We start from the raw sequence: 12,163 nt of genomic DNA, 5'->3' as shown, positions 1-12,163 counted from the left end.
CTCGAAGATGCATATGAGGAACACAAGTGAGTGAGGAATGATCACATCTTCTTTCCTTGCAACTTAACTCACCATTCCCCTTTCATTTCATCATCGAAAAGTGCCTTGGTCATAAATGGGGACATACTCGACTTTCCATGAATTCTTCTTGATCGCCCTCAGAGATAAGACATTCACCATTGATCCCCTTCCGGTCCTGGGGGTTACGATTCATTGAGAGATGCCCCTGAATGTGCATTGGCCCTGTCTGATCCAGAACAAGGTCTCTCCCACTTCAATGTGGATTGTGGACTTGTATTATGATCTTAGTCGTCCGAAGCAGCGGTCGCATTGTTCAGCCGCCATGGATACTGAACAAAGACAACACGTTGTCAATAAGCGCCTCCAATACTAACATTGGGTAATTGAGGTATCTCGACTTGTGCTCGTATACCTTTATAGCTGAATAAAGTTCTATCAACCAACGCCGGCTCAGCCACTCGAACTCGAACTCGAAACAAAGGAAACGACAGATGCCAGTGATCCTCATGGTTTCCGAGTTTCGAATCTCCAATTGCCCGTGCATCCAATACGGCCTATGGAGCGGATTGAAGAGACAAAGGAGCGCCCCAAAGAAGCTCCGAGGGTGCATTGTGAGGGTCTGGCAGATGTATCTGGATACAAACATGGCGTCGAATCAGTGAGTAGAATGGGCCCTCACACACGGCACTGAACGATCTGAGCTATCCAGAGGTGTAAGTGCTCATGTGGCTCTGTTTTCTTTGTTCCTCCAAGATCTATTGTAGACTTGAGCTTCGAATCACACTCTTCGGATGTCCATATCAACCAGGCAGCCCATAAGTCTGATAAAGGTACTCAGGAGAGATACTGCGACTGCTCGAGACTACCGATATTATTCTGTGGGAACTCTGTCTAATCCTTTTCGTCTGCGGAAAGTCTGAAGACGATCTCGAGAAGCCTTTCTCTACTCATCATCTCTTTAAACGAGTCAAATCCCTACCCAGGACAACAGTTGATCCATGAACCAGTTCTCAACAAGGGAGCTTTCGATATCATTATGAATGACGAGTGCCAGGAGCCCACTGATTATGAATACTCGAACTACCATGTCAAGTGGCTCGGGAAAAACTACAAGCTAGGAGATCCAACGCATGCAACGGTCTTGGATGCGGATCTCGAAGGCTTTGCTAGGCAGGAGCATCTTCGCGCGAAGGCAGCGATACACAGCCAATCTATGACAAGTGCCCGCGCCCTTTGTGCATTTCATGGTTATGGAAGAGACTCTGTGTGGCCACCAGTTGACCCTGGAAGGCCCACCCAAGACCTTTTGGAAGAATTGAGGCGTGTTAACCAGTTTGTTCAGTCGAAATGGTCGAGACTGAATGAACTCGTGGTCCGCAAAGAGCGAGAGATCCAGGAGATCATCATAAATCTCACTGATGGAAAAGTCAGAGACCAAGATGGAAAGATTCTATGCATTCAAGACTGCCTGGAGCAAAGCTGGGAAGAGACCAGAAATGTTTTCAATGCCGAATATACCAAAACACGTTCAGAGTCAAGACCTATTCACATGGAGAGTGATTTCAGCCTGGATCCCGAAGGCCATATCAACCCCAACCATTCAAGTGATCTCGACGAGTTTGCCCATGAATATCTCTGTAACATCAGAGTCAACTTTCACTGGATAAACAACGGTGAACCGATGAGGATCGAAGAAAAGAGACAGTACCCAATCTATCGCAGTAAGGCCAACTATCGTGACAACAGGCAGGCTATGGAAGACGCTATCATGGACGATGTCAAGTTCCGAAATTTGAGGAAACCGAGTCCAGAACTTGCAGAAGACGACTCTGAACCAGTCGGGTATAACTTCGAAGTTGAAGATGCACTGCGAAAGCAAAGAGCTCGTTTCTTGGTCTCGCACATCAACAAGGAGGATCTTTCTATCCCACTCAATATGCTCATGTTCATCCACTATCGGGCACGAATTCACCCCATGGACTTTGCTTTCCAAGATAACAATCGTATGCATCTAGGAAAGCAGTCACATGTTTTGTCAGGCGCTTGCGATCCTTCGTTTTATGTCGTATTTGTCTCGGTAAAAGACCGTGAGCACCAAAATCCACACCAACGAGCTTGGTGCGAACCTATGATCTTTTCCAAGCACTCGCCCGAGATAGATGAGGACAGGTTTGAGGACTTGCAATCTGCCGGGCGGATGTTCGGTAGCATGGAAGCATGGCTTATACTGCAGTCCCAAGCTATTACATACCTCTTCTTGGCTACTTTCTGCAGACAGATGCTAGATCTGGCAAAGCATGAGCTGATTACGGGCCACACTGACCGACTCAGCAAAAAGGAAATCCTGGAAATCAAGGTTCCAGCAATACAAAAGATCAACATGCTGAAAGGAAAGAAGGGAACCGAAACAATGCAAGACATCGCATCGATTCGACAATATGAACCAAACAGCACTGGGTTCAACCTACAAAGGTATCGCATTAAGCTCAAGGAAAAAAGTGCGGCGGCTGAAGAACACATCAAGAATCTTTTTGACGACCCTGCCTACCTGACCAAATACATCGTGGAACAAAAGGATCATCATTGGACTAATATTGTCGAAGACTCAACGTATCTGCCTAATGAGTACTTTCAGAAATACCACGAGGAAGAATCGCGCCACGTACTATATCGGAGTTGCATGAGAAGTGTACTGAGAAGAGCCTTTTTTGAGTTCTTCATATGGGAAGCCATTACAAATGCCTTGGAAGATTTCGAGACCTTCGAACGGGAGACACTCAAAGAACCACCCGAGATGGAAGAATTCGAGTACTTTAGAAGGACAGCTGCACCTAGGCCTCATGTTTCTAAAGAACTTGGTTCCTATACAACAAAATATCTTCAAATTCGGGAGTTGATCCTGCACGCCGCGGCTTTCTTCATCTTCGCATTCCGTAAAGAAGCAATCCATGCCGCTTCTGAGTCCATGCGCTATACCTACCTTAACACTAAAAGGCCGGATTACCGGCCGGATTGGTTGATCAGAGAATTCTATGATAGCGAAGACATTATGCTTGACTTACAAGAAAAGGCTTTGCATAGTGACCGAGGGGGAAAACATCGCATCGTGGCTGAACTTATTGAGAACTTCATCTCGAATAAGCATTCCTCCATGTATGTCGGCATTCGGAAGACTACGGATAAAGTAAAGAGGCATATTGAAGCCCACAACCGCGAGGCTGCGCCTGAAGACAAGTTCTCAAACCTGATCAGCCAAACAATCGACGGTTTGGATTTGCTCGCCGATGTGGCAGAGCATCTGGAGCTTATACCTGGTATGTTCCGCAAATCTAACGAATGGACTAAAGAGTCAGAGGAAGACGACCGTGAGAGGGTATCTAGGATGCTCCAGGAGTTTTCATCATATGACCTTCTCGCGCTCGACAATTGTGATTTCCGAGACAAACACGTCCCTGCTAAACGGACACATCGAATATTCCGCTTTCTCGACGAACTCCAAGGATTTGACGTCAAAGAAAAGGAGATGAGCTATGGCAAGGCGAAGGGTGACATCAAGCGCTTTGGTGCATCTCTTCTTCAGGGGCTCATATATCCATTGAATGAAAAGAAGAATGAGCTTATATATCGGCACAGAACATGGGGCATAAGGATCAGACCAGGTTATGGCAGAGGGAAAGTGTTCCCAGCAAATGGACGGGCACTCGAGCGTCTGACGAAATGCATGGGAATCACCAGGGAGCAGTTCATCTTTGCCGATACCGAACCCCCTCTCGATCTCGATGCCCAAGGATCCAGCCGCACACAGAAGACCTCTGGAAAGGACAGGAAAGGCACATCGGAAGTATGGCTAGCCCTCAAGGAAGCTATGACGAAACATCGGCAAGAGCAAAAGAAGAAGCTGGGATATTACAAGAAGCGCAATAAAGACAAGATCAGGGCACTGAAGCCGTCCGACACATACAGGGTCAGCAAGGACAACAAGGGAAAGGCACCTGTACGAACAATGGAGAAGCAAGTGGCAGAAGAGATGGAGGCGGGCGACGATGTAGAAATGGAGGACGTGGGCTTTGTAGTTTCACCCATGATCGAACAAACTCAACTACCCAATGTACCCCGGGATATATTCAATGCTCGGCCGCCCCGTGTGCGTCCTCAGAGCAACTATAGGCCTCCAAAGCCAGAGCCGGCACGCCGTGCCGAACCTGTTCTGGGCACTACACTGGCACCGGACGGACTCCCCAAGAGAGAAATCAACAAGCATGCATGGGAGACACTGAGGTCACTCACGTTGCGGAAAATAACATACACCAACGCTCAGGGCAAAAAGGTTACAGAAGAACTGCCAGCAGTGAGCTCGAACGATGTTGATACAACATTTCGCGTCGAGCTCGGGTTTCGTCTGGAATTTGGGAAGGGTCGGCACCGCAAGTTCATTTGGACTGAGAATTGTATATTGCCACAATGGAGTGTGTTGAAGAATTTCAACTTCAACCCTGACAAACATGCGGCAAAAAGCTCGGTCTTGACACAGGAGACAATGAAGAATTGGAGCTTATGTTTGGAGGATGCTGGAATTACTTGGCCCTTTGTAAAGCAGTGGTTGATACAGAAGAAGGAGAAGAAAGAGGCGGAGGAAAAGCAGAAGGAGGAGAACAAGGAGAAGGAAGAGGAAGAGGAAGAGGACAAGGAGACATAGGATGTTGGATTCCAAGAAGCTGTTGGAAAGTTACCTGTACCTGTTCTTCTTTTCCCCCCGTATTTCTTTTATTAGCTTGTGTTTGTTTGCCTTTTGTTGTGTCTCGTTCTCAGTCACAAATGTGATCGAACCACAATCATGACTTGCGTTGGTCTAAAACAAGTGTATAAGATATGTCTAGTTGCCAACAACAGTATCATGAGAAGGCTATGGCAAGCGGTGCATCTGATGACTTAGGATCCTTTCTGGTTGAGAAGTTGGATTGTTTACCCCGTACATGGAGGGGAGATCGATCATGAGTAGTTTTTCAAAGATTCACGAAGTGCTCAAAGGGTCCCCGGCCTTTATAATGATGATATCATATCTTTATAATTTGTTAGTCAGGAGCTCCCCGAGTCTCGATTATCTGACATGATGTGAATGAATTTGGTTAAAATACCTAACCACTATCCAAGCTCATAAAGCGCATTCAACATGAATAAATACATAATTTTTTATCTTTCATCATGGTCTCTCAGTTTCTCAACATGGTTGTTACCCCTCTACCCCTCTGACCGACCCCTCATGACAACTTTGACAGTTCATCACCCACAAATTACCAACCAACGTTAGCATTAGATAACACTAAGGACGTCTTCTCCATATTCCCACCAGAAACCCCAGGAGTTAGGTAGGTCCAGCCGTGCCAATGATGTACGAGAATCGTCTCTTAGCGATATCAATTTAGTACTGGCTCAGGGTAACTAGGCCGAAAGCTTGCACGCCACGAGTAAAAAAAAAAAATAATAAAAAAAGTCGCTGATATCATTCTCAGGTGAATCCACATCGAAACGACAGCACGTAGCGCTAACAAATGCGGGCTTTTAGCACTTCAATGGGGCAATGACGCCTTTTGACGTAGGGCAGCATTGGAAATTGCCCCGCGGCGTCTCTGCTTCGGTGGACAGGCACGGCAGTTTGCGGTTGGTGTTTCTGTATTGTATAAGGTAGGATAAGGTGCGTGCAGTAGAAGCTTCTCGATCCATGCCTTGACTAGCGAATCAGCCTCTGTTAAAGCTCTTCGGAGCTGCCCATTTGGGCATCATGAGTACCCTTTTAGTGTAACAAGTCATACATGTACCTGTTACAGCTACCGAGAATGTGAAGAGTGTGGTGGGGGAGGGAGCCGTCACCACCAGGGTTCTCGATGGCATTGGAGAATGATCAAGATGTAAATGTGGATATCTATAGCGATAGCAAGTACTTACTGTCCTGTCCTGTCCTGTCCTGTACTGGGTCCTCATCTGGTGTCATAACGCGTCCACGTTTATGTACTAACATTACCTTACTCTTGCGTTTCTGGCGGTTGTTGCAGCTATCCAATTCTTCTTATAAACCCCTCCACCTCTCGTCTCCCACCTTCACTTTTCTCTCTTTTCCCTCTTCTCACTCCCACACTTACACAACCCTCTCACATAAAACACTCACCCAAATAAACAACCGCAATCATGTCTTTCGGTCGAACTGTCACCCTCAACTCGGGCCACAAGATGCCCCAGATCGGCTACGGCACCTGGCAGGCTGCCCCCGGTGAGGTCGGTAACGGTGTCTACGAGGCCCTCAAGGCCGGCTACCGCCACCTCGATCTTGCCAAGATCTACCAGAACCAGCGTGAGGTCGGAGAGGGCATCAAGAAGGCCCTCGATGATGTCCCCGGCCTCAAGCGTGAGGACATCTTCATCACTGGCAAGCTCTGGAACAACAAGCATCGCCCTGAGGAGGTTCCCGGTGCTCTCGATGACTCCCTCGAGGAGCTTGGTCTTGACTACATCGATGTGAGTTCAAGCTTCACTCACTCGTTTCCGCGCACAGCTAGCTAACCATCCCAACAGCTCTGGCTGATCCACTGGCCCGTTGCCTTCAAGAACGGCCCCGAGCTCTTCCCCCTCAAGGCCGACGATAAGAACAAGACAGAGCTTGACCAGGGCGTTACCCTGTCCCAGACCTGGGAAGCCGTGACTAAGCTGCCCAAGGAGAAGGTCCGCTCAATTGGTGTCTCCAACTTCTCCATTGAGATGGTAAGTTTCTACAGTGCCTCACACCAACTCGTCGTGGACAAATAACTGACCCCCACTAGCTTGAGACCATCATCAAGGACACCGGAGTCACCCCCGCCATCAACCAAGTCGAGCGCCACCCTCGTCTTCCCCAGCCCGAGCTTGTCAAGTACCTGAAGGAGAAGGGTATCTACCTGACCGCCTACTCCGCCTTCGGCAACAACTCATGGGGCGAGCCTCTTCTCATCAACACCCCCGAGGTCAAGGCTATCGCTGACCGCCTCAGCAAGTCCAAGGGCAAGGAGGTCACACCCGCCCAGGTCATCCTCGCCTGGTCCACCCTCGACAACCACATCGTCATCCCCAAGTCCGTTACTCCTGCTCGTATTCGCAGCAACTTCGAGGAGGTGGAGCTTGACGAGGAGGCTATCAAGGAACTTGAGAAGTTCGGCGAGAAGCCCCAGCGTTTCAACATCCCCAAGACCTGTAAGTCTCAATCCACAATCCCAAAGACCCGAATTTCTGCTAACATTTTCCAGACTCTCCTGATTGGGACATTGATGTTTTCGGCGACGAGAAGGAGAAGACTGCTACCCACAAGGTGGTTCTCAAGCTGTAGAGGCTTTCATGATACCAATTTATGATGTGTGATGACATAGAATTTAGCAGTTAAAAGGTTGAGCGGATAAACTTGACCATAGAGAAGAAATACAAGAAATTAATGATCGTCATCTCTCCCTCCTATAATACAGTGCTTACGCTCTGACAACTGCCGAGCGAATCATCGCGTTTCGTTTTGTTTTGACATCAACTGCCGATATGTCTCGGGATCGACCATCCGCGCGTTTGAGGAATTCAAAGGATTTGTAAATACGACAATCTAGAATGAATAGTATGTCCCCAAAAAATAAATACCGCAACTGGTGAACTGTTCTGAAGTCGCCATTTCCATACCAAACAATGCTGTGACAGCTTCTTCCCCATCTACAATACGTAGTCAAAATGTTCCAAACCATATATGCACCTTGCCCCAAATAAATTGTATATGTCGTATAGTTTTATCCCTGTCTTGCGCCACCAGTAGTAGATATCGTCTGCTGTATGTATGCATTGCCGATATCTAGGCGCCGACACTGAAGCCGAATGAGCCGTCAAAGACGTCGAGTTTCTTGACGTCGGTGCCTCCTCGGAGAGCTAGCAGAACGTCCATCGCAGGAACTTTGTTGGCAGGATAAAACAGAAGGAGATTGTCCATATCTTCGTCTGTGAGGCCGCACATCTCGTCCCACTTGTAGGTATCGCTAACCTTGGACATCCTATTATCGGGATTGTCAGTATAGTCTACGTCAAGAGTCTCATGAAACTGACCAAAGCATTCGTTTGGGTCCATCCTCAGGCTTGGGGGCCATTTTTCTTAATCTGAGTCGTAGTTCACCAATAGTCTCGATGGCATTACCAGCATTCTTGGGTAGTTGCTTGGCGATGAACTGTCGAATGGCCGCCGCCAACCTGGGTCCCTTGCCGTTGGTGCTGACCATAATCTGGAGGGGACCATCGCGATGAATACTGCCGAAATAGAAATCGCATTCGGGTGGTACGTCGGCGATGTTGGCTGGAATCCTTCGCTCCTTGCAAAGCTTCCAAATGACGGTCGAGGCGGCGGGGTCGTCAATAGCGACCAGAACCATGCTGGCTCCGTCTAGATCTTCGGGCTCGAATACTCGGTCGACGTGGGCGACTTGGCCTTCGCTGACTCGGTAGGCGACTTCATCATTGAGGCCGGACTTGGGGCACACGACAGTGACGTTGGCATCGGCGTTGAGACAGTTTAAGATTCTACCAGCAGCGACCTAAAGAAAATTGTCAGGTGAGTTTAATCATTGATTGTACGGATGTTTGTGATTGATGAGCGCTTCAAACATCAAACTCCGAGGCTCGGCGCATGTGATGATGATTCAGACGTACCTCACCACCGCCGACAACAAGCACCTTCTTGTGCTTGATTTGCCATGCCAAGATCAAACTGCCTCCAGGCTGTACAGGGGGATAAGTCTTTGCCATTGCGACTGAAGCAGAGGAGGAAGAAGCAGAAGCAGAAGCAGAAGCAGAAGAAGATTCGGAGGAGGGAGTAGATGAGGCGGGAGGAGATGTTGGAGATGCCAGCGCCGGCTGGGCTGATACAGGCTTCTGAATGGGGGTCATTTTCCCCCATCAACTAAAGTCAGGGACGGGTAAGTAAAGGTGACAAACGTTGATTCTTATCGAAGCTGCAGGGGTTGTGATAAGACACGACGGCTAATGGGGAACGAGAAAACTCCAGAACCCAAGCTAGGGTGTCAAAATTAGCTGGTCTATAAACCGGCCTAGCTGCACCGGACTTGCTTCGATCTTTTTCTCGTACAAGATAGGGATTCCAAGCTTTCTTACCCCATCGGACGGGGAACGGGAGGAAGCGAATGAGAGCTAACCCTATTTGGCATAGCATGACACATGCTATAAGTGTACTTGGTTCACCGCCTTTGGAGCGCCGAGTCCAAGGTACCTCTTTATCTGGCATGAGCACCAAGCCACTGGGAGCAGTACCTTGCCTGCTTGCCAGCCTATCCTGTATCCCCTCAATCCATCATCTTACTTCCAACATCCCCCCCGCGGCGCAGCTCGAGATAGAGCCCGACCAGCTCCGGTCGCCCTATTTCTCTCTTTGGTCTTGGTTTCTCGTTTCGAAAATTCTTCATCATGTCGGGCCGCAAATTGGGCGGCGGCCGTGTCCTAGGCAGCGGCAGGGGCCTTGCTCCCCCGACACCTCCGATTACGAATGCGCCTCGAGTAGCAAGTCCATTGGCAGCGTCCGAAAGCAGCATCTCGATAGCTTCATCGTCGATATCACCGCCTGTTAGTGGTATCTCACCAGATATACCGGGCCAGGACATTGGAAATAGCATCAGCGTTGGTGCTCAAGGGAAAGGCCCTGCTGATGGCGCACTTGTCTGCCCAATATGCAACGAAGAGATGGTAAATTATGATGGTGTCTATGTTGAATGCTATTTACTAAATAATGTGCCCATAGATGACCCTTCTTCAACTCAACCGACATATCGACGACAACCACCAAGAATTACCAGAGGAAGAGCAGGATGAGGTCAAGACGTGGTTTGACAAGCAGGTTTTAAAAGCCAAACGGTTTCAGCCTCTCTCACTCATCAACCAAAAACTACGCGGTCTCGATGTCTTCGAATCAAACGAATCACTCCCTGTTGCCGCGCCATCGAGTGCCGCTGGAAAGAATACTCTCGAAGGCCCGGTTGACCCCGACGAACTTATTACACGGCATCATTGGCAACGGTCTACAAGCTACGACCTTTGTACAGATCCGGCGTGCGGAAGAAGTCTGGGACCTCTGAATGGAAGCATAAACTGCCGACATTGTGGACGATTATTCTGCGAGGAACATACCATGTACCAAATGAAATTGAGTCGAAGCGCAAAACACGAACCGGTTCGAGGCTACTGGGCACGAGTTTGCGAGACATGCTTTAAATCAAGAGATGGATATAACGATCACCAAGGTGTATTGACGGACCACACCAACGCGTTCGTGGAAATAAGAAGGAAAAAGGTCGAACGACAGAATCTAGAAATCTCACGACTCGAAAAACGATTAACAAAACTCACAAAATTACTGGCGAACCCTCCCGAAAAACTTACACAATCCAATGGCTCCTTACTAGGCCCAGTTACATCGCTAGCAGGACAAAAGAACCCCCGGAAGCTCATCGAGCAGTCCGTTGTTACTTGGGAAGAAGATGCTACTGTCTCGAAATGCCCTTTTTGCCAGCAGGAATTTGGCTCTTGGACGTTTAGGAGGCACCATTGCCGTATATGTGGACGTGTCGTGTGTGGCGATCCGCAAACAGGATGCTCTTCTGAAGTTGGCCTCAATGTGTCGAACGAAACCAATGGAGCAACAAAAGCGCCTTCAGGGACTGAAAAGCCCTTGTCAGTTACTGGCGACGGGCAAGTAGGGATAGACATTCGGATGTGTCGCGATTGCAAGCACACAATCTTCTCCGCTCGTGATTTTGCAGCTTCGTTACAGCACAAACCGGTGGATCAACGAGCATACGAAACGTTGAGGCAATTTGAGCGTGGAATCCAGCAACTTCTGCCATCGTTTCATCGGGCCCTACTGAATCTACAACCGGAGAAAAAGGAGAGCGGGGAGATTGATCTCAACAAGCCACCTCCTACACATGCACAGATTCAGGAGGCGGCCAAGATTCGCAAGCGTTTGGTTGACAGCTTTGGGAAATATGGCATTGCTGCGAAGCGCCTGCGTGATCTCCCAACCGAGAGCCCGACACAACGACGTCTTCAAATGGCGATATATACATACGCTAGCGGTTTCCTTCACACCAATATGCTTCCTCTAAAGAGCCTCCCTCAGCTGCTCCGCTCACGCTCATCTGCATCATCTTCTACAGCAGTTTCTACCTCACGACTTCTTGCTTCACATCACCACTCCGGATCGAGTTTACGGCACTCAGAGCTAGCTGACGAGACGTCGTCACAAGCACCTAGTGAAGGAAGTACAGTTGTGAGTCAGCTCGAGGCGGAGGAAAAAGAGCTTCGCGAGCGACTCGTTGTCTTGGAAGAGCAGCGTTTCATGGTTGAAGCCATGGTCAAGACCGCCCAGGGCTCAAGACGGTTTGAGGAAGTCAGCGCTCTGTCAAGAAACGTAGACGAGCTTGATGCTGAGATCAAGGTCCTGAGGAACAAAGTTGGGGGTGTTGAGGAGAGATGGGAAGGGGTATATCGCAATGGCGTTGCATGAACATGCCGTCAGATTATTGGCAAGATCGCCCTGGATATTGGAGCTGAACTAAAGAATTCATCTGCTTGGTTGTTTATATCACATGGCATTGCATGGCGTTTGGAGTTTTGAATTGGGCGACACAGGAGTTTTACTGATACATCAAGTCTGCCCAGTCTCTTTTCATATAGCTTATATTCACCGAAGTGAAGGCACCCAATCAATGAAAATTCTTCATGTCATATATTATACACCATTACTCATCAAGGGCGCTATCTATCCAACTGCTCCTCTTTCCTCTTTTATGCTCACTCCTTCTCGTCCAGAAATAAAGGTATAAATAAGTAGTCGTCCAATCTTCGGTTCTCGTAGACAAAACGACAATGCGACAAAAATCTTGAAACAGCAATAGAACTATAAACAAAAAGGTATGCACCCATGGCCAAAAGTAAGAAAACGCCCATTGTTCTAGTCCACCACGAGCAGGGGTGCTTTTCGGGCTCAGCGGGTATCAAAAGCACCGTGTACAAATAAACACAGAATCGTACAGGAAGTGTAGTCGTTACAGTCTGCAGTAAGCACAAACTGAGGTGTGCTGTG

The 12,163-nt window shown here is 48.5% G+C and overlaps 4 protein-coding genes across 4 annotated transcripts; 3 read left to right on the top strand and 1 right to left on the bottom strand.

The window, feature by feature from the left end:
• Nucleotides 1-1,057: 1,057 nt before the first annotated feature.
• Nucleotides 1,058-4,717, top strand: J7337_011690 (uncharacterized protein; the record flags this gene model as incomplete). Its single annotated transcript, XM_044829226.1, has 1 exon — nucleotides 1,058-4,717. One exon carries the CDS (start codon nucleotides 1,058-1,060, stop codon nucleotides 4,715-4,717), a length of 3,660 nt encoding a protein of 1,219 aa, XP_044675901.1.
• Nucleotides 4,718-6,204: 1,487 nt separating this feature from the next.
• On the top strand, nucleotides 6,205-7,372 carry GLD1_3 (mitochondrial glycerol dehydrogenase Gld1; the record flags this gene model as incomplete). Its single annotated transcript, XM_044829225.1, has 4 exons — nucleotides 6,205-6,531; nucleotides 6,589-6,774; nucleotides 6,834-7,239; nucleotides 7,293-7,372. 4 exons carry the CDS (start codon nucleotides 6,205-6,207, stop codon nucleotides 7,370-7,372), a joined length of 999 nt encoding a protein of 332 aa, XP_044675900.1.
• Nucleotides 7,373-7,873: 501 nt separating this feature from the next.
• J7337_011688 (uncharacterized protein) lies at nucleotides 7,874-8,814 on the bottom strand (the record flags this gene model as incomplete). Its single annotated transcript, XM_044829224.1, has 3 exons — nucleotides 7,874-8,069; nucleotides 8,122-8,603; nucleotides 8,719-8,814. The coding sequence occupies 3 exons, from the start codon at nucleotides 8,812-8,814 to the stop codon at nucleotides 7,874-7,876; spliced, it is 774 nt and encodes a 257-aa protein (XP_044675899.1).
• Nucleotides 8,815-9,489: 675 nt separating this feature from the next.
• J7337_011687 (uncharacterized protein) lies at nucleotides 9,490-11,584 on the top strand (the record flags this gene model as incomplete). The annotated part of the gene is made up of 2 exons (XM_044829223.1): nucleotides 9,490-9,765; nucleotides 9,821-11,584. The coding sequence occupies 2 exons, from the start codon at nucleotides 9,490-9,492 to the stop codon at nucleotides 11,582-11,584; spliced, it is 2,040 nt and encodes a 679-aa protein (XP_044675898.1).
• Between the last annotated feature and the right edge of the window lie 579 nt (nucleotides 11,585-12,163).

This window comes from Fusarium musae, chromosome 9 (genome assembly GCF_019915245.1).
Source record: "Fusarium musae strain F31 chromosome 9, whole genome shotgun sequence".
Classification (NCBI taxonomy): domain Eukaryota; kingdom Fungi; phylum Ascomycota; class Sordariomycetes; order Hypocreales; family Nectriaceae; genus Fusarium; species Fusarium musae.
Note: the sequence above shows the minus strand (reverse complement) of the source record. Positions and strands in the feature narration are given on the sequence as shown.